Source organism: Hemicordylus capensis, chromosome 5 (genome assembly GCF_027244095.1).
Source record: "Hemicordylus capensis ecotype Gifberg chromosome 5, rHemCap1.1.pri, whole genome shotgun sequence".
NCBI lineage: Eukaryota > Metazoa > Chordata > Lepidosauria > Squamata > Cordylidae > Hemicordylus > Hemicordylus capensis.
In genome coordinates this window covers 1,009,103-1,034,937 of record NC_069661.1, presented here as the reverse complement: position 1 = coordinate 1,034,937, position 25,835 = coordinate 1,009,103, and the positions used below count along the sequence as shown (strand labels likewise).

The following is a 25,835-nucleotide window of genomic DNA, read 5'->3' as shown; positions in this document are numbered from 1 at the left end:
CCAGACCCTCCGGCGAGAGCGCACCGCGCGGCTCACCCCAAGCGGGGGGGGGGTCAAGGAGGCACCGTTGCCTCTGCTGCCTCTTGGAGACGCTCCCAGCGTTAAGCAGAGCCGGGCAGGCTGACTGCAGGCTGGCCGTCGGTCAGGTAGACCATGCAGCTCCACCTGGCGAATGGCCAGCCTAGACGGGGCGGGGAAGAGAGGAGCCAAGGGAGCTCAGCGAGGGAAGCAGAGCCTCTCGGGCGGGCCGGCGGGCGCCAGAGCGGGGCCCTCGTGGGCTCTCTGCCCCAGCGGGCCTCCCTCCCTCCCTGCGCCGCTGCGGCAGCGCCAGCCTCCAGCCAGGCCACGGGGGCAGCAGGCTCGATCTGGGGCGCCGCAAGGCCCCGGGGCGGCTTCCCGGCCTCGAGTCAGCAGCCGGAGGCTTCCGGAGCCCGCTCGGCTGGTCTCGCTCTGCAGGCAGGGCTTCCCCGCGCGCCCCCCCCCCACTTCCGGGCTGGCTGCAGCCGCGCTCCCGCCTTGTGTGCCCCGAGCAGAGGCTGCGGCGGTGGCGGCGGCCAAGGACGGAGGCCCCGCTAAGCTGCCTCTGCTTCCCGGAGTTCCATTGGCCTCTCTGCGCTGTCTGCAGGCTGGCCATTCGTCAGGTAGCGCCAGAGCTGCGTGGTTAACTGCAGCTCTACCTGACGAATGGAAAAAACCGGGGTCCACGGAATAGGAGAGGAAAGAAAATGCAAGACCCGTGAACAAAAAACAAGGGTGAAAAATGAATGAAAAATAATAAAGAATGAAAGAAAGAATAACCAGCTCTCAACACATGTAAAGATAATGAAACACATCTGCATGACACATATGAAAATACAGCAATAACGAAATACCAAGTAGAATTTTGGAATACAAAGAGAAAGTGAGAAACCAGTATATGCAGGGGTCCACACACAGTCCGAGATGTCTTCTGGCTATTCACTCTTTCATTCTTTATTATTTTTCATTCATTTTTTACCCTTGTTTTTTTGTTCGCGGATCTTGCCTTTTCTTCCCTCTACCTGATGAACGGCCAGCCTGCAGGCAGAGTGGCTCTCTAATGCAGGGTCGGGGCAGGATGGGATGAGAAAAGCCGAGGGATCTCCCGGAAGCAGAGCGAGGCAGCCGCTGTGCCCCCTTCCCCCCCCCACCCCCAGGAGGAGCTGCTCCTGAGTGCTTCCTGCCTTGCCCACATGATGCTTGACCCTGTGCCTGTGTGGTCAGCAGTAAGGCCCATTGGGCGCAGCGGGGTGGGGGGCTGACTTCAGAGCCACCCTGGGCAGGATGGGTCCCGGCTTTGACTCAGCTGCAGCAGCGAAATAGGAAGATGCTGAAAGGCATCATTTCATCCTGCCCGGGAGGAGGCAATGATCAGCCCCTCCTGTGTTCTACCCAAGACACCCACAAGGCTCTGTGGGCGCCAGGTGTCGAAATCAACTCGACGGCACACACAGCGGGGAATTCCTCTTAGAGGGAATACTGGAAAAGTCCCTCCGGGACCCCTCTTCCCCAGGCTGGCTGTCCTGGTTTGTTGGCCCGAGTGGAGAAAAGGGAGGGCCCTTCCTTCCCGGGCCTGTGGATGGGAGTTGCTCTCCATATCTGTGACTGTGAGTGCCGGTGGTGGGGGTGAACTGTGTCCCCGCTTTGGAGCACCCACAGACAGGCTGTGAAATGCAGATCTCAGCCATCTGGCTGTGGGTCAGCTGCTCCCAGGGAGAGCGAGAGAGGAGGAGGAGGGGGCGGTCAGCTGGGCAGGCCTGAGGCCTAGTGGGAGGCCCTTTCCTCCCCCTAGTCAGAGCTCCCAGGACGCAGGCCTGGACACACACCCACACACACACACCCGCCTCCTGTTCTCTTTGCTCAGAACATCCCCAAGGAAGCACAACAGTCTCTCGGGGGGGGGGGCGAGGTGGGGGGCAAAACACAAGTCTCTGGGCAGTTTACAAAAATAAAAACAACAAGTAAGAAAGCTTAAAACATTGCAACAATTTTAAATGGAAAACAATGTTAAAACTATTGCAAATCATCAAACTATTAAAACAGTCTCTCTTTAAAAGCCTGGGTGAACAAAGGTGCCTGGACTGCCTTTTAAAAAGTAGTCAGAGATGGGGAGGCTCTGATTGCCGCAGGGACCTTGACCAGCACCATGGTGACCGTGGCACTGCCGACGTCTGGCCCGTGCATTGGACGCTGCAGTTCTTGAGGGGGGCAGGTGGGGCAGAGCTCGGCAGACCTGGCCCAACTGGACTGCTGCAGGTGGGAGAGAAGCAAGGACGTGGTCAGGGAGAAAGTCGCCCTGCATCCTGCCTGGCCCACCACAAGGACCAAGCCGCAGACGGGGCCTGCTCAGCAGCCCTCGGCAAGGCCAAATTGGGGAGGGGCAGAGCTGGCTGGCAGGACAGAAGAGCAGCCCTGCTGGATCAGCCCCTCCAGTCCAGCCCCCTGTCCCCCACAGGCGAGAGGGAAGGACAGGCCCTCCAGGGGGACTGAGAGGCATCTTGGAGGCACTTCTCGCCTGCTGGGTCGGTGGGTGGTTCTCTGAGCCTGGAAAGCGGTCCGGTGGGAGAGGGCTTGGTGGCTAAAACGTCACCTCCTCTGGCCCAGGAAGGCCTCCCACGGACGGTGCCTGTGCAGTGGGGGACTCTCTGCATGGTCCTCAGTGGAGCGCCTGGCTGGCATCGGTGGGGGGCGGGTAGGGGGGCATTTCCAGGGTTGTTCCAGGGCTCTCCCTGATGGAGTGAAAGGCAGCAGGCCAGTGGGTGGCCGGGGGATTCCAAGGCCAGGGGGCACACAGAGGCCTCCGAGGGGCCCTGCCGGGTGTCCTGCACACCCACACAGCAGGCCGAGCTTGAGGCCCCCGCTGGGGGAGGGGTGCAACTAGGCCCCATTTGCTGGCCTGTCTTTAGCGCATGAAGCAGGGCGGGGGGGGCGGCAGACTGAGCTGGGCAAATGCCGGCTTTGTGTGAGCTGCTGAGGCAGCAGGTGGGGGGTGAGCAGGGACCGGGGACGCCTGGCAGTCATCCCTGAGCCCCACGCCTTCCCTTCCTCCCATGCAGCTGACCTTCTGTGCATTTCTCTGGGGGAATCCGTGGGAGGGAAGTGGAGTGGGATCTCTCTGGGGCTGTGCAGCGGAGTGGGCGGGGGGGGGCAGCTAACGAGCCAGGAGCATGCCAAAGCCCCAGTGTTAATGAGAGCCGCACTGCCTGCAGGCTGGCCATTCATCTGGTGGAGCTGCAGCTCTACCTGATGAATGGCCAGCCTGCAGGCAGTGCGGCTCTCATGAATGTTGGGGTGGGAGAGAGTGGAGTAAATGGAGTTCCAGGAAGCAGGGGCAGCTGTGCCTCCCCGCCCAGCAGGCCCTCCTGTTCAGAGCCACGGCAGCGACACCAGTCCAGTTCCCGCTCCCCCAATCTAGACCCTCTCTCAGCTGGTGCTCCCCAGCTCTCGGGGACCCCTCCTGCCACGTGGCTTTCCTCCCCATCCCAGCAGGAGGGGTGTGGGCCAGGCCGTGCCCTGTGATCCGAGTCAGCAGGAGGATGGCTGCTGCCACTATGGTGAGTTGTTGTTGTTGTTGTTGTTGTTGTTGTTGTTATTAATAATACACTGGAACATCTGCAAAAAATACAAGCTACCTTGTAGCCGAAAATTGGTGGGACCATAAAACTGAAAAAGTTGAAGAAAATGAAGATGCAAAAATATTATGGGACTTCCAACTACAAACAGACAAACATCTGCCACACAATACACCAGATATAACTGTAGTCGAGAAGAAAGAAAAACAAGTCAAAATAATTGACATAGCAATACCAGGGGATAGCAGAATAGAAGAAAAAGAAATAGAAAAAAATCACCAAATACAAAGATCTACAAATTGAAATTGAAAGGCTGTGGCAGAAAAAGACCAAAATAATCCCAGTGGTAATTGGTGCCCTGCGTGCAGTTCCAAAAGACCTTGAAGAGCACCTCAACACCATCGGGGCCACAGAAATCACCATCAGCCAATTACAAAAAGCAACATTTCTGGGAACAGCCTATATTCTGCGACGATATCTATAACAACAGCAACAACATTGACAATAAAATTCTGGCATCCCAGGTCCTTGGGAAGGACTCGATGTCTGGATAAAACAAACTAGTCAATAACACCTGTCTGACTGTGTGAAATAATATATAATAAGATTTCTATGCCACCCTTCCAAAAATGGCTCAGGGTGGTTTACACAGAGAAATAATACATAAATAAGATGGATCCCTGTCTCCAAAGGGCTCACATTCTAAAAACAAAAAAACAAGATAGACACCAGCAACAGTCACTGGCGGTACTGTGCTGGGGGTGGAGAGGGCCAGTTACTCTCCCCTGCTAAATAAAGAGAATCACCACGGTAAAAGGTGCCTCTTTGCCAAGTTAGCAGAGTTATAGACCACTTTTCATCAGAAAGCCGGTCACACAGAAAAATGAACAATCAATCAGCCAGAGAGCTCCCTGCCCCCAAAGACCTCGCGCGTGTGTGTGTGGGGGGGGTATTTTCAATCCCTAAACCCCTGCTAACTGAGCCAAGAGGCACCTTGTCAAGTGGTGTTTCTAGCAGTGGGAGAGCAACTGACCCTCTCCAGCCCCAGCACAGCATCCCTCCAGTGGCTGTTGCTGGTGTCTGCCTTATGTTTCTTTTTAGACTGCGAGCCCTTTGGAGACAGGGGACCCTCTTCTTGAGGTGTGTTAGTTCTTTTTCTATGTAAACCGCTTTGAGAACTTTGGTTGAAGAGTGGTGTATGTATATATGTGTAGTAGTAGTAGTGATTCCAAGCATGGAACTGTGAAAGGGCCAGTGTGTGAAGCAGGATGCTGGCCTGGATGGGCCTTGGGCCTGATCCAGCAGGGCTTTTCTTATGTTCTTACATTATGTTCTGAAGGTGAACACTTTGCCCATCTGGCAAAGAGGGATTCAGACCCCAAATACTGCTGGCAACTCAACACTGTAGGCCTTCTCACACAGAGGATACTCCTCTGGGTATCTCCCCAGCTGCTGTAGCCTTGCCTCTTAAGGAAGGTGCTCCAGGCCCCTGATCATTTTGGTTGCCCTCTTCTCCACCTTTTCCAGTTCTACAATATCCTTCTTAAGATACAGTGACCAAAGCTGTACGCAGTAATCCAGATGTGGCCGCATCATAGATTTCTATAAGGGCATTATCATATTAGCATTTTTATTTTCAATCCCCTTCCTAATGATCCCTAGCATGGAATTAGCCTTTTTCACAGCTACCATTCACTGAGTCGACACTTTCAATGAGCTGTCCACCATGACTCCAAGATCTCTCTCCTGGTCGGTAACTCAGATCCCATCAGTGTATATGTGAAGTTGGTGTTTTTTGCCCCAATATGCGTAACTTTATACTCGCTTACATTGAACTGCATTTGCCATTTTGTTGCCCACTCCCCCGATTTGGAGATCTTTTTGCAGCTCCTCACAATCTGTTGTGAATTTCACTATCCTAGTTTATAATATCATCTGCAAATCTGGCCACCTTGCTGCTTACCCCTACTTCTAGAATATTTATGAATTAAAAAGGACTGGTCCCAGTGCAGATCCCTGGGGGACCCCACTCCTTACTTCCCTCCATTGTGAAAACTGCCCATTTATTCCTACCCTCTGATTCCTGTCCTTTAAGCAGTTAGCAACCCACATGACATGAACCTGTCCCCTTACCCCATGACTGCTAAGTTTACTTGAGAGCCTTTGGTGGGGAACGTTGTCAAAAGCTTTTTGGAAGTCCAGGTATACGATGTCAACGGGATCACCTTGGTCCACATGCCTGTTGACACTCCCAAAGAACTCCAGGAGGTTAGTGAGGCCAGATTTCCCTTTGCAGAAGCCATGCTGGTTCTCCTTCAGCAAGGCCCATTATTCTATATGTTTTGTCCTTAAGTATGCTTTTCATCAATTTACTTGTAGTTTCCCAGATCCCCCCTGGATCCCTTTTTGAAAACTGGAGTCACATTGGCTGCTTTCCAGTCCTCTGGTACAGAGCCTGATTGTAGAGACAAGTTACATATTCTTGCTAGGAGATCAGCAATTTCACATTTGAGTTCCTTCAGAACTCTTGGGAGGATGCCATCTGGCCCTGGCAATTTGTTAATCTTTAGTTTTTCCAAGACAGTTTAGAACATCTTCCCTTGTCACCTCAAATGTCAACTCTGAAACAGCACTTGTTAAAGACTTACCTCTTCACCCAAGCTTTTAAATCTGACTCCAGTTTTAAATTTAAATTTAGAGTTTTTTTCTTACCGTGTCCTTTCCCCCTTGTTTTCAATTGTTGATTCATTCATTGATTCATTCACTTGCTTGCCTCTTTAGGAAAGAAAGCAAAAGTGTTCTCCCTCCCCTGGCCTGTCAACTCAAGAGCTGCTTCCAAACTGAGCCTCATTCAGATGTGGTTTTTTCCTGGAAAAACTGGAGCAGCTTTCCTTGCGCCCCAGATGCATGTGGCACGGTCTGCTCTGGAAGTTCCAATAGAAATTAGAATGACGTCATTTGCATGGCCAGTTTTCAAGTTTGGTATGAGCATGTAGGTGTCCAGACAGCGCAAGACGCGGGACGATCATGGGGCGGGGTCATCACTGGTGCTTCTGGAGCTCTACAGTTGCCCAGAACCCAGTTGGTGAAGAAGATGGCCTGGCTGTCTCTGTGGCACAGAGTGCGCCTTCTGCCGGCTCAGACCCTCAAGCTCAGGACCGTCTACACGGACTGGCAGCGGCTCTCCAGGGCTTCAGGGTCTCTCCCAGCTCCCCCGCTGCTGCCAGCAGGGCCTGCTGCTGCACTGGAGACTCCTTGCCAGCCAAGCAGGCTGCAGCCCTGCCGCTCTCCATGGACCAGTGGGCGGTCTAGCTCCGGGGTGTGGCAAGGAAGAGGACTGCCGACACTGACTGGTTCCTCATGGAACTGGAGGGAGGTTTCAGCTGAGGTCGCCCAGCCTGGGCTCCAGCCTGGCCCTGGCCCTGGCCCTCTCCCTCTTGTTCTGGGAGGGATTGCTCACACCTCAGAAGGCAGAAACAAAATACTCTGGGAGAGAAGAGAAAACCGGGCTGAACCAACTAGCTGAACAGAGTTCTGCACTTGGCAAAACCCCTCAAAACCCAAGAGGCAGGCATGTGTGCAGGATGCCTGGCTTGGATGCAGCCCAAGGGACCAAGGTCTTGGGGTGACTGTAGTCAGTCACAAGCTGAATTCAAGCTCACAACATGATGCAGCTGCAAAAAAGGCAAATATACTTGGAGGCTGCATTAATACAACCATCTCTTCCCAGCTAAAAGAAGGCGTCGTTCCACTGTATTCCACACTTGGCCAATCCCTCGCCAAGGCCTTGCCACACCCCCTCCTTGCCACTTTCAGGCCCAACCTGGGCCTTGTCAGAGGTGATCCCTGCTCTGGGGCACCTGGATGGGTCCAAGTCACCCAGAGGACCACTGAGTCTGCAGGTCCTTCACCCTGCAGTGCTCCCAGAGGTCATCTGGCCGGGGCAGGGTGGGAGGGAAGTGGACTGGCCCCGAGGGCAGCAGCAGCAGCAGCAGCAGCCGCAGCCAGGGGCCCATTTCCAAGGGAGGGCGGCCCAGAAGAGAGCACCACTGTCCTCAAGGGGCTGCAGGGGCCTCTGGGGCAAGGCAGATGCCTGGGCAGCAGCAAGGCCCCAGCCAAGGGAGGCTCTGGACAAAGAGGCACTAGAAAAAGCGGGGGGGGGGCAGAAGAGAAGGGGCAAAGTGCATAGCTGGGGGTGGGTGGGGTGGGGGTTCCGAAAGAGGGATGTGGGGTGGCGGGGGGGGCACAGAACGCCTCGAGGGGGCACTTCCTTCTTGCAGGAGCCGCCCTTGCCTGTCTGCCTTGCAGCAGCCTCCGGGCTGCTTCCAGCTCCAGGGCAGAAGCCCGCCGGCATTTCTCCTGCTTTTGGCCGTTGGGGGTTTGAAGCTGGCTGGCTTGACCGAATAAAGGTGGCGGGGCGGGGGTCCTGCAGACGGATGGGACCGGGCGTGGGGTGGGTGGGACAAAAAGGCGACTCGGGGCGGCAGCCAGCAGGCATTAACTGGGCGCGGGCTGGCGGCGGCTAGATCGAGCCGCGGGCCCACCAGACGGTCCGACTGCACAGCAGGCCAGTGGGGTTGTCCCCGGGGCGGGGCGGGGCGGGGCGCAGAGTGATGGCTTCGCCGCCCTCCTCCTGCTCGCTCGCAGCTTCTTCTCTCTCCCTTCCGAGCCAGGCAGCCCGCGGCCTCTGCTGCTACTCCGTCCGCGGCTCGTCAGGGAAGAGAGGGGCGTGTGCCTGGGGCAGACCGCTGCGCCCCCCTGGCGGGGCCCCCTCGCAGGCACGCCCCAAGCCCGGCGGGCGACGGCTGGCTCTCCGCATGCGCCCAGGGCTGGACGGGCTCCCTCGCCTCGCCCGGCGCCCTTCCCATTGCGGGCGCCTCCTCCCCGTCGGGCTCCTTGTACGCCCGACGTGGCGGGCGGGCGGGCCAGCTGCAGGCCCGCCTGCGCCGCCCCCCGCCCGCGGTAGGCTGGGCTCAGGCAGGAGCTGCCCGCTTGCTGGCGGGGGAGGGAGCCTGCTTCTTCCGCTCGACGACGGGGCTGCTGGCTGTCGGGGGTCTCGCCGCCATGAGCACCCGCGCCGTGAACCTGGAAAAGCACCGCCTGGCGCTGCTGGCTGCCAAGGGCGACGTGGTGAGCGGACGCGCCGCCGCCAGCTGGTGAGCGAGACCCCGCGCGCCGTCGTGGGGGCTACGGGTGCAGGTGGGGCGCGGCGGGTGGCCATAGCCCCCGTTCCGAGCGGCTCTGGGGCGGCGGCGAGCCTGAGCTCTGGGCAAAGGCAAGAGCCGGGAAGCCAGCGAGCCGGCCTGGCCGCTCCGCCAGGGTCTGTCAGCAGGCGAGGCTAGACGAAGCCGAGCCCCCAGGCCTCTGGGCGCGAGGTCCCCGCAGGAGGGGACCTTGGCTCGCCTCAGCCGCAGAGGGCCGAGAGGCAGCCGCCGGCCCGCTCGCCCCTCCACCTGCTGGGGGCCCCCAATGCCTTGCTCCACCCCGCCCCCGCTCAGCAGCAGACAGGCCTTACCCCCGGGAGAAAGGCAGCCGAGCGTGGGGAGGCTGCGGGCCCATCAGCCCCCCCAGGAGAAGTGGTTGAGGCACAGCTAGAGTTGGAAGTGGTGGGTGCCGTTGAAGAAGGGGGCTGCTCTCCTTGCATGGCGAAGAGGGAGCCCCGGGCGAGCCCCCCCCTCCCCGCTTCTTCGGGGTCGCTTGGCAAAGAAGGCAGCAGCAGAGCCGCGCGCCTTCTGAGCGGGGGGGGGGCATCGAGGGGGCGCTGGCGTCCACCTGCAGGACTCCCCACCTGCGTCCGCCCCCCAGTCACAGAGCAGCTCGCTCCTGATTGCACCGAGGGGCTCTCCAGGCTTCCAGCTCTTGGCCGGGTCTCCCTGGAAATGCTGCCAGGAACCGAACTGTGTGCAACCCAGCAGGGCTCCGGCACCACTGAGCGGTGTCCGCCCCCCCCCCGCCCCCGCCCCCGCCCCGCGGGCGCGCCATCCCCCCTTGTGAGTGGCCTGGCTGGCCCCGGGATGTCTCCTCGGGACAGGAGAGAGGGCTGGGCCTCGCCAAGGAGCGGCAGGGGCTGCCGGTCGTGGCCCACATCTGTGGCCCAGCAGCGCCGCCACCTCCTCGCCCTCCGCGCCAGGCCTTTGCCCTCTCTCCGGATGTGGCCCAGAAAAGGGGCTGCGCGCTGCTCCCAGGCCCTCGCTCCTCGGAGGCCCCCTGCAGCCCCTCCCATTAGCCCTTCCGGGGGGGCAGCGGCGGGACCAAGATGACCTCTTCCCCAACGGGAGGAAACCTGAAGGACTGGCAAGGCGGGGAGGGGAGGGGGGGCTGCACCAGGCCCGGAGGTCGAGGGAGGCCAGGCTTGGTGGCAGGCCAGGGAGAGGCTGGCCTGGCCTGGGCAGCAGCCCTGTGGGGAAGGAGCCCCAGGGGCAGAAGAGGGCTGCCTGCCTCTGGGGGGGGCGCGGTGCCCTGTCTCTCTTTCTGTGCAGCCGCCTGCCCTCCCTCCACTGGGGCTCCAGTGCTGCTGAGGTGCAGAGGAGTTGCCTCCAGACACCGGGGGGGGTGTGTGGGGCGGGGGGGGGCTGGAGGAGCGCTCTGTTCCTGCCTGGGGGGAGGGAGCTCGCTCCAGCAGCAGACTCCTTCCCTCCCTTCTGGCTGGCTCCCCACTCCTCACCACACGTGCTGGTGGTGGCGGCAGCGGCATCAGGGTTGTGAGGAGGCCCAGGGTCTGCGGGGGGGGGGGCTTCGTCCGGGGCACTCGCTATGAGCCCCCCCCCCACGCCTGGCTGCCCAGCTGGGTGCAGAGGGAGGCCGGAGCCCGCCTGAAAGCCCTTCCAGGAAGCGTTTCTGGGTGGAATCCAGGATAACTTGTCCGGGCAGGACCGTTCGCAGGAGCAGGGATTTGGGCAGGCGCCTGCCCGCTTTGCTTTGCCTTCCCTGACGGATGTCCTTAAGGGGCCTGTCTGGAAGTGGGGTGAGGGCAGCCTGCAAAGGGCCTGTGGCCCGTACCCTGGAGAGAGCGAGCCGCCGGTGATCCTGCCCTGCTGTGCAAGGGAGCGGAGTGCTCAGCGGCTGCTGCCCAGAGGAGGCCGGGGGGGGGGCTCTCTGGAGGGGGGATCGGGGGGCGGGGCGGCCCCCGCCAGGCTGATGCTGTCCCAGAGGAGAGCCCGGTCAGGGCCACAGCTCAGCAGAGGACCCCAGGCTCACACCCTGGCAGAGAGCAGGGAGAGCCCCGGAACGCAGGGGAGGCAGCAGCAGGCGGCGGCAGAGAGCTTGGCCCGTCCCCTGCTGCCCCCAGAGGGCTCACAGCCTGAAGAACAGAAGCACCAGTTAGCCAGGCCAGCAACAGCCCCTGGAGGAGGGTGGGCAGGACCACTGGCTCCCCCCTCGCTCAACAGAAAGAGGGTCGCTGCATGGAAAGGTGCCTCTTTGCTCAGTTACCGGGGGGGGGGCACAAAGAGGGACGGGTGCTGGTATGGGACGAAGCCCCCCCCCCCGCTAGCCATTGGGACAGGACTTGGCATGTTTAGTGGGGGGGGGCTGCTGTGTTGCCCGGTCACTGTGGGGGAGCGTGTTCTTTTACAGCCAGGGGACTGAAGCCCCATTGCCAGTCCTAGGGAGGGGGAGTTCAGCTGGGGAAGGATCTCCAGAGGGGCTGGGGGAGGGTCTTTGGGGTCGGGGCGCGTTGCCCTCCTTTGGCCTTGGGGAGGAAGAGCATCCCAGCCCAGGGCTGTGTGTTTCCTTGCAGCTGGGGCGGGGGGGGGGGGCCGTTTTCATGGAGCAGATGCATTTCCTCTCATTCTGCCTCGGGGGGGGGGGTGAGGGGAGGGGCTGCTCTGAGCCAGGCTGGACAGGAGGCCCCCGAGGGGTGGGTGGTGCAGCCCTCCCTGCATCTGGGGGGCGCCCTCTGCAGAGAGGGGAAGAGCTGGACAGGGGGGTGTTGGCCTGTGGGGCAGGGCAGAATAGAAGGGTTCCCTGTGCCAGATCCATCCAGCCCAGCTTCTTGCTTCCCAGAGAGGTCAGCCAGGTGCACCTGGGAAGCCCACAAGTAGGGCATGGGGGGATGTAATTCAGGGGATAGACTGCCTCTGGACATGGAGGCTCCCTTGGCCATGTGGTGACTGGCTGGCCTCTCCTCTTCAAATCTGACTGATCCTTTATGCTGGCAGCCCTCACAACATCCTCTGGCAAGGAGTTCCATCGACTCATGAAGGGTTGTGGAAAGGAGGGCTGCCTTTTGCTTTCCTTCACGTTTCTGCCTGTTGGACTGTGGACCCCGCAAGGTCTGGTCTTGTGAAAGGCAGGGGGGCTCCTGGCTATCTCTGGAGGCTTCCCAACCCCCTGCCCGGCCTCTCTCCAGCCCCCTTCAGCCTTTCTTCACGAGGCCCCTGCCCCCTCCGCGTCCATCTGGCCAGGGGGTCTCTGGCTTCCTCAGCCCCCTCTCTTCCTTCCTTCCTTCTCCTGGGACGGGCCCAGGCAATCTGGGTGTCTGAATCCAGAGGAGAGACCACCTGCCTAGCGTTATGAACCGAAGGGGCACCCACTGCTGGGCACAGCCCCTCTGGGGAGGGGTGGCAGCAAAGGAGGCTTGGCAGATCCCAGAGTGGGGCAGGTGAGGCGGCTGGGCAGCTCTGTGTGCTGGCGCTGGGCGGGTCCTGGGCGGCAGCAGCAGCAGCAGCAGCTTCCCAGACTTGAAGGGACTGGGCGGGGCATGAGGAAGTGGGGGGCGGAGTGACTGGTTGCCAGAGGCTGGGCTCTGCCGGCAGGCTGGGTGTGCGTGCAGATGTGCTGCCGTGTGGGCCCACTATAGACACGATTTGGGGCAGGGTGTGTGTGCACGCATGGGTTGTCCTGGGCGCCAGTGTTGAGGCCGTGTGCATTCAGAGTGGTGAGAGCCAACAACCTGGATGGCTTGAAGAGGGGTTTGGATGACTTCCTGGAGGAGAGGTCCGTCAATGGCTACTAGTCGGAGGGCTTTGGGCTACCTCCAGCCTCCGAGGCAGGATGCCTCTGAGTCCCAGTTGCAGGGGAGTCACAGCAGCAGCAGAGAGGGCCTGCCCCTTCCAGCTCCTGCCTGCGGCTCCCAGCGGCATCTGGTGGGCCACTGTGCGAAACAGGGTGCTGGCCGAGATGGGCCTCCTTGGGCCTGATCCAGCAGGGCTGTGCTTAGGCTCTCCAGTGTGGTGGGTGGCCGCTCAGCCACCAAGGAGGGCCTTGCACCATCAGCCAGCAGAGTGCTGCTCCTCCCGGGGTAGTGAACATGAACTGCCCCCTTGGCTAAGCAGGGTCCACCTTGGTTTGCATTTTGGATGGGTGGCACCTGGGAGCCCTCTTTGCGGCCCGAGGTTGGCTTCTGGGGAGGGGGCTGTGGCTCAGGGGCCAGGGGGCCTCTGCTTGGCATGCTGGGGGTCCCAGCTTCTCTCCCTGGCAGCAGCGGCGGCGGCAGCAGCATCTCCAGGCCGGGCTGGGAGGGGCTCCTGCCCGAAGCCTCGGAGAGCTGCTGCCCGCCTAGGGGCCTCCCCCCCCCCGCAGCTTTCCAAGGCTCTTTGGAGAGAGTTTTCCCGGGGTGGGTTGTGCTGGGAGTGGCCAGAAGAGGGTGAGGGGAGCCACCTTTGTGCCAGGAGGCCGCCTGGAGCCTGCATGCCGGGGAGCCCCCCTCCCCCCCCCGCCTGGGTCATGGCTGGCTTGGGTGGTCCTGGCCTGGGGACAGGTGCTGCTGTGGGGGTGGAAGCAGGGAGAAGCCTTGCCCCCCCTCCACTCAATGCCCCCCTTCTCCTCTCTCCTCTCCTCTCCCCCCACTCAGGGCTCTCTTTGCCTATGAGAAGTCGAATGAGCTGAAGCTCCTGGATTCCGGAGGTAAGGCCTCCTGCCTCTGCTGCTGCTCACGTGGGCAGCCCTGCATCAGCTGCCTGGCAGTGCCATGGGGCAGCCATGGGGCAGGGCTCGCTCTGCATCGGCCTCTGCCGAGGTGGGTCCAGCTGCGCCACACTGGCTGGGAGGGCTCCTCCCTTGGGCTCCGGGGCCCACCCAGCGGGACCTTGAGGAGGGGCCAGGGCTGGGTGGCGGCTTGCAGTGTGCCCACACGGGGTGGGGCCAGCCCCAGGGCCACCAATCGGGGGCCAGGCAGGCAAGCAACCCAAGCCCACCTCCAGCCCACCGTCTGTTTCAGCGGGGGGCCCCGAGGAGCTGGCCAAGGGCCTCCAGAGAGGCAGCGTCATGTACGGCCTGTGCCGCCTGCCCGATGCCCGGACGGGCCACCCGCTCATTGTGCTCATCAACTGGGTGAGTCACGGGCTTTGTGGGGGCCAGGGGGGCGGGGCCCGAGGCAGGCATTGGCTGCCCCGCAGGGGACCCCCTTGTGGAGCCCTGCCCTGCCCCAGGAAGCCCCCTGGAGAGGAAGGGGGCTGGGCACATGTTTGCCTGGGGGGCCCTTCCCCAGGGCCTGGGCCCGGAGCTCTGCGGGAGGCAGCTCCTTTGGGGGCCTGGTCCTGCACACGCCAGGCAGAGGTCTGGGCCGCATCCCCAGCACTTCCCCTCTGGGGCTGCCGGGGGGGGGTTTCCTTCTGCCCGCCCCTCCCAAGTGGGCTCAGCCGCCCCTCCTGAGGCGGGCTGGGGCTGGGGGCCTCCCTTCCCCTCCAGCGGCCTCCCGGGTGGGGCTGGGCTGGGATGCCCCTTCCCATGGCGGGGGTGAGGGGCGTCTCTCCCTCTCCAGCCCGCCTCTTGAAGCAGGGGGAGTGGGGGGGCGGGGGTCTTTGGGCTTCTCCTTGGAGGGGCCAGCTGAGGGAGGCTTCCAAGCCAGGAGGACGGGCTGGCATCGCGGCTGGCCTGGGCAGCTCTGGCTGGGGCCTCTGTGCCAGCAGCAGCCCGTCCCGCTGGGCACATGAGCTGGCAGGGGCTGCCCGCAAGGAAGAAGCCCCTGAAGGTGCATCGCTCAGCCATGGGGGGGGCGAGGCTGCCCCCTTCTGCCTGGAGCCTCTGAGGGGAGACCCATGGGAGGGCCCAGGAACGAGCACGGCCCCTCTGCTTGGCCCCAGGTTGGCGAGAACGTCCCGGACGCGCGGCGCCAGGCTTGTGCGGGGCACCTGCCAGCAATCCGGGCCTTCTTCAAGGTGAGCCCCCCCCGCCCCCCCCCCCCGCAGGCCGGTGGGAAGGGAGGGCAGGAGGGGCTGGCTTCTTCCTCCTGCCCGCCTCGCTCTCCCCGTGACTGTTGGGCTTTGCGGCCCAGCACATTTCCCAGGGCGCTGAGTCTGCCCTGGACCCTCCTTGTGCTGGTGGTGCCAGGGGGATGCGGACATTCCGGGGGGGGGGGAGGAGCACCGGCTGGTCCAGAGGAGAGGGGAGGGGCTGCCCCACTCAAGGAACCCGCCTCCTCGGGCCACATCCTGTCTGTGGACCCTCCAGCACAGGCGCCATGCCCCATTCTCCCCCTCGCCCCCCCCCCCGCAATGTCTGCCTCTACTCAGCCCCCCCCCCCCACCCGCGCCTTGTCTGGTCCTAGAAGGCAGATGGGAACCAGCAGCACAGGCGTCCCAGGCATCCCGGCGGGGGGGGGGTGGAATGTGTGTGGCTCTGCCCCCATTGTCTGGGGGCAGGGGAGGGAGGTTCTGGGGTTGAAGCCCCCCCTGCCTGCCCTCTCCCCAGGAGGCCCGGCTCCTGAACTTCGAGGTGGGGGCTGGCTCTGCAGCACTGGTGAAGAGGAAAGCCGGCTGGCTCCAGGCCAGGCATCAGGGGCTTGTGTGCTAAATGCGATGAGCAGGGGCCCTCTGCACATGAACAGAGGCACTGCCCCCGTCTGCACAGCCCCCCCCCCATGGAGGCTGGCTGTAGCATGCTCTCCCACCCGGCTGGCAGGGGCCTGGCCTCCCCCCAGGGCCCTGCCCCCCTCCCTTTTAGGCTCCCCTGGGAGGAGCTTGCTCAGCTCCAAAGGGCTTTGTCAGCGCTCAGCCAGGTCATGTCTTGGGGATGGAGAGCTCCTCCCCCCCCATCCTGGGGTGTGCCTTGGAAGCCAGCTGTGCTGCTTCTCCCTGCCCCCAACGGCCGCCTGGGTGGGGGCCCCTGGGCCTCTGGACGGGGAGCTGCTGGAGCCCAAGAGTGGGCTCCTCTCTCGGCCCCCCCCCCCCGGCCTGGGAGCTCTTTGGACAAGCCTCGGTCTGAGTGGCCTCTGGGGCCCTGGCCGGCTCCTCGCGGCCGCTGGGGGGCCCTTCTGTCGCTGGGCATCATCATCATCATCATCGGGCCTCGGCCTGCCTCCTCCCTCCCTCCCTCTGCAGGAAGCCCGCCTGGTGGTGAGCGCAGGCCGTGCTGAAGAGGTGACCCAGGAGGGCCTGCAGCGCAGCCTGGCCCTTGTCCCCCCCCCGGGAGGCGCAGCCCCCAAGAAAGCACCGCTTGGGGACCCCCAGGAGCTGGTGGTAACTGGGGGCCGGGGGGGGCTGGGGAAGAGCTAGGGAGGGAGGGGCTCGGCCTGGAGAGCCGAGTGATCCTCCCAAAGCAGCTCTTGGCGTGGGGATGGGTGGCCCCTGGGAGCCCCCTTGGCTGCCCGAGGCTGGCTTCTGGGGAGGGGGCTGTGGCTCGGGGGCTTGGCATGCTGGGGGGCCCAGCTTCTCCCCCCGGCGGAGAAGCTTCTCCTCTCTTCCAGCTCCCCCCCGCCCGCAGCTTTCCAAGGCACTCCGGGGTGGCTTGTGCTGGGAGGAGCCAGAAGTCTTCCAGAGCCTGGCTGGGTCTTGGCCGCGCATGGCACGGATCTGGGCTGGGACTCGGAGGGCTGAGCCTGCTGCGGCCAGAGTCCCTGGTCTCCTTTCCACTCAGGCTGGAGCTGCCAGCCCCCCCCCCCCCCGCCCCCCGCCATGGTCTCCTCTGGGGTGGGGGTTTTGCACAGAGCTCTCCGGGGATGCAGAACAGCGGGGGGGGGCCCGCACTGCAGGGTGAGCGCTGTGCCGTGAGGGCGGAGCCTGTGGACACGGGGTGTGTGTGTGTCTTGGGGGCTCTTCCCTCCGCAGGGCACCAACTACCAGAAGACCAACCCAGCGCTGGAGGTCCTCCGCACCCAGCGGGATTCCTTCTGGGCCCAGGCTGAGGTGAGGGGGGTTGTGGGCATTGAGGGGAGGGGGCCGCAGCTCTCCCAGCTGCTGGAAGGCCTGGCCAGGCGGGGAGGGCGGTGGGGCCACAAGTGGGGCTGGGGTGCCCATGGCGGGGGTGCTTGTGTGTGTGTGTGTGTGTCCCAGCCTGCCGGGGCCTCCCCAGAGAGAAGAGGCGGAGCGGCGGGAGCAGGAGCGGCAGCGGGCCCAGGCGGAGCGCAGGCGCTGGGAGCGGAAGCGCGTGGAGGAGGAGAGGCGGGAGACGGCGGGGCGGGAGCAGCGGATCCGGGAGAAAGAGCAGCTCCTCCAGGAGCAGAGGTGGGGCGCGGGGGGGGCAGGGCTCCGGGGTCTGTGCCCCCCCTCGACCCCGGAGGGCAGCATGCAGTCGCCACACACACACACACACACACACACCCGATGACTGACTGGAGGGAGAGGGGTGCCTGCCGAGGCCCCACGCTGGAGAGCTGATGTGGGAGGGGGCCCAGCCCTCTTTCCCCTCCGGTCGCCCTCCTTTGCACCACCTCAGCCTCTGGGAGGCCTTTGGGGGGCTCCTGCCTGTGAGCTGGGCTGCTGCTGCTGGGGCTGGGAGGGGAGGCTGCCCCCCACCCCCACCCCCACCCCGTGACGCACTTGCACCTGCACTCAGCTTTGCCCCTCGGGGGCCATGGCAGCAGCTGGGGCCAGGGCGCCCTGGGGCAGGAAGAGGGGAGCCTGAGGCAACTGCCCCCTTCCCTCCCCCCGGAAGCCCCCCTGGCCCCAGAGGGCTGTGCTGCTCTCAGGGATCTCTTGGTGGCAGGCAGAGGGGGCTTCCTTCCGGGGGAAGGGGGGCCCTGGAAAGCGGCAGTCCAGCGGGGAGTTCTGCCGGGCCCCTCCCGGGCTGGCCTGGCCAGGATCGGCCTCCCCCCACCCTCCCTCCCGCCACCGGGGCTTCATCTGGGGAGGGCCGCAGTTCCAGGCGACAGAGACTGGTGCTTGGCGAGGCGGGCGCTGCAGCATCCTCCGGCCTCCCCGGCCTTGCACCTCCAGAGGCGGAGGTCAGGAGGGCCCTCGGAGCAGGCTGGCACCCCACTGGTCGCCCTGTTGAGGAGCCTCTTGGGGCCCTCCCAGTCTGGCTCTCTGCTGTGGCGTTCCTCGCCAGGCTCACCTGCCCTCTCTTGCCTCCTGGGGCGTCACCGCCTGGGGTGAATTGCAGAGAAACATTTGCTGAGCAGCAGCAGCTTGTTACTGGATGGAGAGACTCCTCCTTAGTTCTGCACATCTCACTGCCACGTGGGGGTCTGCCAGAGCAAGAGGAGCCCTCCCCTAGGCGAGGTGGGAGCATTTTCCCTCCCTGCCCAGCTGGACTCTGAGTGCCACTCGTCTCTCCCTCCCTCCTTCCCCCCCCCGCAGAAAACAGGAGGCCCAGCTGAAGGCTGAGGAGCGCAGGAGGGAAGGGCCCCGATGGGTGAGTGTCTCCCCCTCCAGAGCGGCCGCCCTGCCGGGGTCTGGGAAGGGGGCAAGGAGCTGCAAGGGGAGCCGGCTCCTGTGACGAGGGCCGGCTCAGTCGGGCTGGCCAAGCAGGCAGGGATCAGGGGAGCCCCCAACCCCCCCCCCGGCAGATGGGAGATGCTTCACCAGTGAGCTGCGGCGGGGGGGGGGGGGGCGACCTGTGGGCTCCCCAGAGGCATCTGCTGGGCCACTGTGGGAAACAGGCGGCTGGCCTGGAGGGGCCTTTGGGGGCTGCTTGGATGAGGCTTGGGTGAGGTTCTGCCTGGGCTGTGAGCAGCTGGGGCACATTCATGCCTCCCTCTCAATGAGGCGCCTCCTCCTGCCTCGCGCATGAGAAGCTCCTCAAGGGCTTAGAAAGGCAGTAAAGACCAAGGCTGGGCCAGCTCAAAGTGCCATTGAAGCTGGAAGGAGAGCCCTGAAAAGCCGGCCGGGGCGGGGGGGGGGGGCCTGTCCGTGACCCGGTGCTTGCCAGCAGGGAGAGGCCAGCTCTGGCACACGGCCCCACGGAGAGTGTCCCCAAGGCCGGCCCCCGCGTCCTGCCCCTGGGCCCGGGTTCAAGCGCAGGCCAGAGAGCAGAGCTTGCCAGGCTGGTGGGAGAGCCCAGTCGGCTGGGCTGGGCAAGGGGGACTTGGCCCCAGAGCGGGATGGGCAGGCCTTTCAAGGTCGGCATGGGACCAGGAACCGGCTGGCAGGCCGGGCAGCTGCCGCGGGATGGGCGTCCTGCCACCAGGACCTGGGCTGCCACACTCTGGACCCGAGAGGCATGCCGAATGCTGCGGCCTGTGGAGCAGACCCGCCTTGGCCCATCGAGCCCAGCGGCGCTCCCAGGCTGCAGGCAGGAGCCTGTCCCAGCCACGCCTGCTGCCTGCAAGCAGATGCTCGGCCTCTGGGCTGTGGCCCCATCCCGCGGAGCAGGTCATCGGGACCCAAGGACAGCCCTGCTGGATCAGGCCCAAGGAGACCCATCTAGCCTAGTGTCCTGCTCCCCACAGTGGCCCACAGGCAGGGGCTGAAAGGGGCCGGCCCTCCCTCCTGCTGCTGTGGCTGCCGGCCACTGGGACTCCGGGGCCTCCTGCCCTCCGACTCGGAGCCCTGCAGAGACCTCTCCTCCCTGCAGGAGCTCCATTCCACCTCTGAAATGACCAGGAGCAGGGGGGCTTTTCGCCACACCGGGAGGATCGGTCAAGCACTGACTATTCATCCCAGAGCCTCCGTCTTCCAGGGGATGACAGTTGGGGGGGGGCTCCCCCGGGAGGCAGGCGTCCATGCGGCTGCTGCAGGAAGCAGGAGGGAGGACCCTTTGGGGCCTCCTCAGCTGGCCCCGATCCAGTAGCCCAGCCCTGCGGAGGCGCTGCCCTGGCCTCTGGACCCTGCAAGCGTCGGCTGCGGACTCTGGAAGGCTTTGTGCTCCTTTCTGGCAGGATTCGGCCGGGACGGCTTGGCAGCACTCCGACACGCCCCGAGGCTCCTTCCAGCAGAGGGGCCGCTCGGGATCTGCTTCGGGGGCCCCTGAGCTGTTGTCGCCAACAGGGGGCTCGGCTGGTGAGTGGGGGGCTGCGGCTTCCGCCTTGTCCAGGAGTGGCGCCCAGTCTCTGCCGGGGGGGAGGGGTGTCTCTCTGTGTCCGTGGGGCTGGCAGCTCCTTGGATAGGCCCCAGAGCCCCACACAGGCATTAACGGAGCGTGGGGAGGTGGATGCAGAAGGCCAAGTGGGAGGCCGGGTGTTTGTTTTAGGAATGTAATCCTGCAAACAGGCTTCTGCGGTTTCTCCCCCAAAGCGGTTTAGGCTGAACACAAACCTCAACCCGAACCCCTTCTCAGCTTAGTCTCCTGCTGCGCCCACCCCAATGGCGAGCTGCACAAGCGCTGAGGGGCTGAGAAGTGGGGAGAGCCTGGGCCGTGTGTGGCCTTCTCTGGTGTGGGGGCCCCCATTGTGGGGTGGCCTGATATGGAGCCCTGGACCCCACTGAGGCCGGGGCGGGGGGTTCTGCCCCCCCAGAGGCCTGCCTGCAGCTGGGGCGGCCACTGGGGCACGTGCCTTCCCCTTGCTGAGCCCCAAAGATGTTGCCCAGTTGGCCACTGGAAGCCACGTCAGCTGCTCACCAGCTTTGTGTGAGGAAAGAGGCCGGTCCCCTTGGAGCGTGGCCAACGGGTCCTCTCTCTCTTCTTCTCCCCACCAGCCACCCCCCGGCGGCCTTTCCTCCGCTACCAGCGCAGCCTCACGGAGACGGCGTACATCTTCCGGGGCCCGGATCCAGCAGGAGCCTCCCTGCCCTGCGCCAGGCCCCAGGCAGCCGCTCCTCCCAGCCCCCCCGTGAGCCCCAAGCCTCTGGCTGGCTCTGTCCCCAGCCCCCCAGCCCCCTCCAGGACCTGCTTCCAGGCCTGGCCCTCTAGCAGCTCTCCTGAGGTGGGGGACCAGCCCCACACGGCCCTGCCGGAGCTGGCTGCCCTCGGCCTGTGTGAAGCCAGACGCCCCTCCTCCCCCTGCAATGGCCATGGGGCTGGGCTGGAGCCTTCCTGCCCCGGCAGCCCTCTTCAGCCCCACAGAGCAAGCTCCCCACCTCTGGGCAGCCTGAGGGGCTCAGCCGCAGAGGGGCCGGTGCTCCAGAGTGACCCCTCCCAGGCTGAAGCGACCCCAGCTCCTGCCCTGGGGGAGGCCCTGCTGCCCCCTGCCCACTCCTCCAGCCCCGCCTCCTTCTGGAGTCCAGACAGGCCGCTGCTGCCCCATGGCAACACCCTCGCTGAAGGGCCAGAGGGCTGTGGGGTGGCCAGTGGCTGGAGACCGCCCGCCGAGGCTCCTCTGTCCCCGGAGAAGGACCCTGCCACAGGTGAGCCCCCCCCCCTCCTCCTCCTCCTCTTCCGCCTCTCACCTGGATGGGCCCTGGGAAGCCCAGCCTCAGGCGGGAGCTGCTGCTCGCTCCCCCCATCCCTTCAGCCAGGGGGGGGGGGCTGTGGCCACAAGGTCTGCCCCGGGAGAGACCAGAGTGGCACCTGCGGTGTGGGGAAGGGGCCCGCCAAAGGCTCAGGAGGACCTCCCAGGCCCTGGGGAGCCCCTGGCATTCTGGGGGGGTGGTGGTCCTGAGCAAGCGGCACCAGCCCCCCTCCCCCCGGCTGCTCAATGCAGGCACCTGCCCCACGTTCTCCTTGCCCAGAGGGGCGGGGTAGCCCTCACAAGGGCTTGTGGCTGGCCACTGTCTCTCACTTCTTGGGGGGAGGGGAAGAGCCCCCCCATGAAGCCCTGCCTCCTCCTCCTCCTCTCCTCCTGCTGATCTCCAGGCGCAGCACCTCCTGCCACCCCCCAGCTGGAGCCTGCCCCCTACTCTGGACACAATGGGGCGACCGCGGTGCAAGAAGGGAACTGGCCCGGGGCCCCAGAGCTGGGCAAGAGAGAGCAGGTACAACCCCGGTGGGCCTGGGGCAGTGGTGGCCTTGGCTGGGGGCACCCGGGGGGGGGCGCTTCAGGGCAGGCCCTTGGCTGCTGTGACCACCCCCAGTTTCTCTTCCAGGAAGGCCTGCCTGCTGCTCCCGCCACCGACCCCCTGGAACAAGCCCCAGGGGAGCCCTGGACAGGCAGGGCTTGCTTCTTGCCCGGTGAGCGCCCTGGGAGTTGGGGAGGAGGCTGTGGGATGCCCCCCCCCGCCCACAATAACCGCTTGTCTCCCCCCAGGTGCCAAGGAGCACAGCGGCTAACAGGCCTCGGGGGGGGGGCCACCAAGGAGATGCGGAGTGCCCCTCCCTGCCTTGCGCTCAGCCTGGAGCGGCCTGCTAGCCACCGGCTGCCCTCCCGACCCCACGCGGAGCACCCCCAGGGTGACTGCCACTGCCCCCACTTGCCGATGCAGCTGGGATGGACTGCCCCCCTGCCCCAGCCCCGCCTGCTGTTGCCTAATAAAGCTTTTTGTGGGTCTTGTGCATGAATGGCTGGAGCCTCAGTTGCCCCCTCGGCCACGGTGGGGGGGGGGTGGCTGGGCGTGCTCCAGGATCCCAGCCCCAGGGGGCCGGCAGGAAAGGCCTGGCCTGCTGCTCTCCCTGCTGGCCAGAGGCATCAGGCCAGGCCCCTCTTCAGGTGACGCTTTGCAGCCTTGAAAGGGCAAAGTGCAGGCGACACTCCATGGAAGCCGCTCAGGAGGTCAGGGAGGCGGAGTCATAAGAGCAGCCCGGCTGGGTCAGGCCCAGGAAGGCCCAGCTGGTCCAGCAGCCTGTTGCCCACAGTGGCCCACCAGAAGCCTCCGGGAAGCCCACAGGCAAGAGGGGAGGGCATGCCCTCTCTCCTGCTGTTGCTCCCCTGCAGCTGGGATTCAGAGGCATCCTGCCTCTGAGGCTGGAGGTGGCCTGTAGCCACCAAACTAGTAGCCATTGATCGCCCTGTTCTCCATGAATTTGTCTAAGTCCCCTTTAGAGCCATCCAGGTTGTTGGCTGTCACCACGTCCTGTGGCAGAGAGTTCCACAAGTGGATTATGCGTTGTGTGAAAAAGTACTTCCGTTGGTTGGTCCTAGACCTCCTGGCAATCAATTTCATGGAGTGACCCCTGGTTCTAGTGTTATGGGAGAGGGAGAAGAATTCCTCTCTCCACTTTCTCCACCCCATGCAGGATTTTATAGACCTCTATCCTGTCTGCCCACAGTTGTCTTTTTTCTAAACAAAATAGCCCCAGGTGTTGTAGCCTTGCCTGATAAGGAAGGTGCTCCAGGCTGGCCCCCTGGTCATCTTGGTTGCCTGCCCTCTTCTGCACCTTTCCCAATTCTACAGTGTCCTTTTTGAGATGTGGGGACCAGAATTGTATGCAGTACTCCGTGTGTGGCTGCACCATCATTTTGTATAAGGGCATTTTAATTTTGAAGCCCCTACAATTTCAGTCTTGGCCCATGTGCAAAGGTCCAGCTGCTCACTAGCCTAGAGACCAGGCAAGGGGGGCGGGCTCAGCCCCCTCCCCAAATTGTTTGAGATCAATACAGTGGCTCAGATGCCAACGGACCACCTCACGGGCCCGGGTCCCTTGCTAGAGGCAGGGGGTTCGGGGGTCCAGCTTTGCTGCCCAAAGCAGCCACACGAGGTTGGGCGCGGCCTCCAGATCCACCTGCCTGGGGGCAGCAGGGAAGCCGACTTCTCTGCAGTGGGCAGTGTTTCGCACTGGACACCCAAGCATGCTGCGCGAGACTGCCCAGGCAGGGCAGGCACACCCTTTCCAAAGTCCCGCTTGGCGCTGGGAGGGCCACCTCCTGGCAGAGGGCCCTCCAGCCCCGGCTCCCAGGCCTCCAGCAAAGAGAGGCAGGCGCAACGCCAGGAGGCCTCCTCGGGAGGCGGCGGATCAGCCTCCCCTCCGCCAAGCGAAGCCTCCCCAGCAAACTCCAGCACCTCTCGCCAAGGGCAGACTCCGCCCCGGTCCCAGGCGCTGGACTTTGGAAGGGCTGGCTGGCGTGCTGGTGCCCCTCTCTCTCTCTCTCTCTCTCTCTCTCTTCCGCCCACCCAGCAGCCCGGGGGGGGCGGATGCAGCAGCAGGAACAAGGCCTAGGGAGCCTGCCCCAGCAAGCCTCCGCCAGGATGCCCAGAATGCATCAGTGCCCCAGGGTGGAGGTTGTGGGTCACGAGGCCTGGGAAGCTCCCTCCCACCCCCCACCCCGCTTGCCCCAGCGCTCCAGGGAGGGAGGAAGTCGCCAAGATCTGCCACAAGAAAAATATTAAATAAACTTTAATGTGTATCTCGAGGAGGGGAGGCAGTCCCTCGCCCTCAGACCGACAGAGAGACCGAGGGGAGTCCTTGTGGGCCTGCCCAGCCCCACCTCCGGCATTGGCACAGATCCCTGAAATGAAGGGGGCTGAGGGGGGGAGGGGGGGCAGATGCTTCCCCCTTCCGAGAAGGGGCCAAGGTCTGCCCCCTGCCTGTGCCTGGGGACAGTCCAGCAGCCTCCCTCCCCATACCTCTCCAGAGCAGCTCCTTCCCTCCAAGGGGAGACGCTTTTCTCCTGGCCCCACAGCCCCGCTTCCCCCTTCTCCAAGCACAGGACAGGTGTGGGTCAGGAAGCCCGTCCACCCCCTCCCACTCTCCAGGTTGGGGGTGGCGGGGGGGGCCGGCCCCAGGCTGGCTGTCCCCTTCCTCGGCCAGGAGAGGGGGGCGTGGCTCCGGAGGGCGCTGGGGGGGGGCAGGCGCCATCCTCTCTCTGCCAGCCAGGCCCCCCCCCCGCCTCAGACCTGGGACTGCAGCCACAAGCAGGGGTCGAGCCTGGTCCGGGGGCGCCGCGGGGGCCGCTCCGGCTCAGGGGTGGGGCTGCCGCTGCTGGAGGAGCTGGAGGTGGAGGGGCCGCGGCGGGCCCTGGGCAGGGGAGGCCGGCCGGAGGAGCGTCCTTGGGGGGTGCTGAGCCTGGCGTCCAGGGAGAGCGTGCGAGGGCGCACCCAGGGCGGGGGGCACGGGCTGGCGCTGGAGGGGCTGCTGTCGCTGTCGGAGGCCGAGGGCCCCTCGAAGAGAGAGAGCCACGCCGGGGGGCCCAGGCCGGAGGCCCGTCGCGTCAGGATCTCCGTCACGGCCTCGATGTCATCTCCCGGCTCAATAGCTGCAGAGGAGGGGAATGGGGAGGGGGGGTCACCACCACACTGCGACCTGGCATAGGGGAACTGCGGGGGGGGGGCGCTGAAGGGCTTGGCCGGACACCTGCGCAGGGGCCATATGCCCCCCCCACCCCCGGCACCCATGCTCTTCCCTGCCTACCTCTCCCTTCCCAGAAAGACGCACCCAACAGGCCCAGATTCTTAACAAGCACCCAGATGGGGGGGGGGCAGGGTGAAAAATGGAGCCCGGAGGCAGGCAGTCTGCACAAGCGGGTCCCCACCCAGCCCCCCGTCTCCCCTCCCCAGCCCTGCCTCTGCTGGAGCTCTCCTCAGGGCAGCCCAGAACAGCCCAGCTGGATCAGGCCCAAGGGGCCCAGCACCCTGTTCCCCACCGTGGCCCCCCACCAGATGCCTCCGGGGAGCCCACAGGCAAGAGGGGAGTGCATGTCCTCTCTCCTGCTACTGGTATTTGAGAGGCATCGCGCCTCTGAGGCTGGAGGGGGCTCATAGCCATCAGGACTAGTAGCCATGGATAGACCTGTCCTCCCTGAATGTGTCTTAAGTCCCTTTTAAAGCCATCCAAGCGAGTGTCTATCACCACATCCTGTGGCAGAGAGTTCCACAAGCAACTCTCCCTTGAGCAATTCTCCGTCTCTTTCCCCTCTGGCTGCCCCCCAACAAGCCCCCTCAGCGGGCAACCAGGCGGCCTCTGGGTGGGGTAACGTCACCTGTCACTGTAATACGAGGACAGCAGAGCCCGAATTTCAGCAGAGAGAGCGTCGTCCTGCAACAGAAGCCCCTCGCAGTTGGAGGGCGGCCCCACAGGGCCAGGGAGAGCTGGGGTGGGTCGGGGTGGACAGGGCAGAGAGGAAGAGAGAGAGAGAGGGACACGTGCAGAGAGAAAGCAGGAGCAGAGGACAGCGTTACAGACACACAGACCTGGACGGGGCAGCAAGCAAGATCATGGGGCAGGGGCCCATGGAAGTTGGAGAGAAAAGAGAGCCCCACAGACAGGCAGGCAGGCAGGCAGGAGATGAAGGCGGAGGGGACAGGGAGGCCTGCTGCTCCCCCCACACTCTGCCCCTCAGGGACAGCACCAAGCTTGGGTGTCTGGGGGGAGGGGGCAATTGCCCTCCTTGGACTGAGC

At 64.1% G+C, this 25,835-nt stretch overlaps 2 protein-coding genes across 11 annotated transcripts in view; one reads left to right on the top strand and one right to left on the bottom strand.

Annotated features, from left to right (window-relative positions):
- The first annotated feature begins 172 nt into the window (after positions 1-172).
- Positions 173-22,055, top strand: LOC128326383 (drebrin-like). The gene is made up of 14 exons (XM_053253104.1): positions 173-636; positions 8,264-8,746; positions 13,384-13,436; positions 13,750-13,862; positions 14,615-14,689; positions 15,851-15,988; positions 16,577-16,654; positions 16,821-16,972; positions 18,047-18,101; positions 19,567-19,687; positions 20,324-20,971; positions 21,420-21,538; positions 21,650-21,734; positions 21,811-22,055. Exons 1-14 carry the CDS (start codon positions 173-175, stop codon positions 21,831-21,833), a joined length of 2,607 nt encoding a protein of 868 aa, XP_053109079.1. The 3' UTR covers positions 21,834-22,055.
- A 1,763-nt stretch (positions 22,056-23,818) lies between these two features.
- RTKN (rhotekin) overlaps positions 23,819-25,835 on the bottom strand; it is a 34,905-nt gene continuing 32,888 nt past the window's right edge. For 7 of the 10 annotated variants that reach the window (XM_053254575.1, XM_053254570.1, XM_053254573.1 and 4 more), the window contains one exon: positions 23,819-24,693. In XM_053254575.1, the coding sequence (XP_053110550.1) occupies positions 24,329-24,693 (365 nt within the window). In that variant the 3' untranslated portion in view covers positions 23,819-24,328. Of the gene's footprint in view, positions 24,694-25,412; positions 25,526-25,835 lie in introns of those variants that run through there. The other 3 variants (XM_053254576.1, XM_053254579.1, XM_053254578.1) reach the window with 3 other exon arrangements.

Bases quoted from the DNA above. Each gene is read 5' to 3' on its own strand.
- LOC128326383 (XM_053253104.1), top strand. From the start codon at position 173: ATGGCCAGCCTAGACGGGGCGGGGAAGAGAGGAGCCAAGGGAGCTCAG. The intron at 637-8,263 runs GTCAGGTAGCGC...CTTCCGAGCCAG, and splicing joins TGTCTGCAGGCTGGCCATTC to GCAGCCCGCGGCCTCTGCTG. The intron at 21,735-21,810 runs GTGAGCGCCCTG...GTCTCCCCCCAG, and splicing joins CAGGGCTTGCTTCTTGCCCG to GTGCCAAGGAGCACAGCGGC.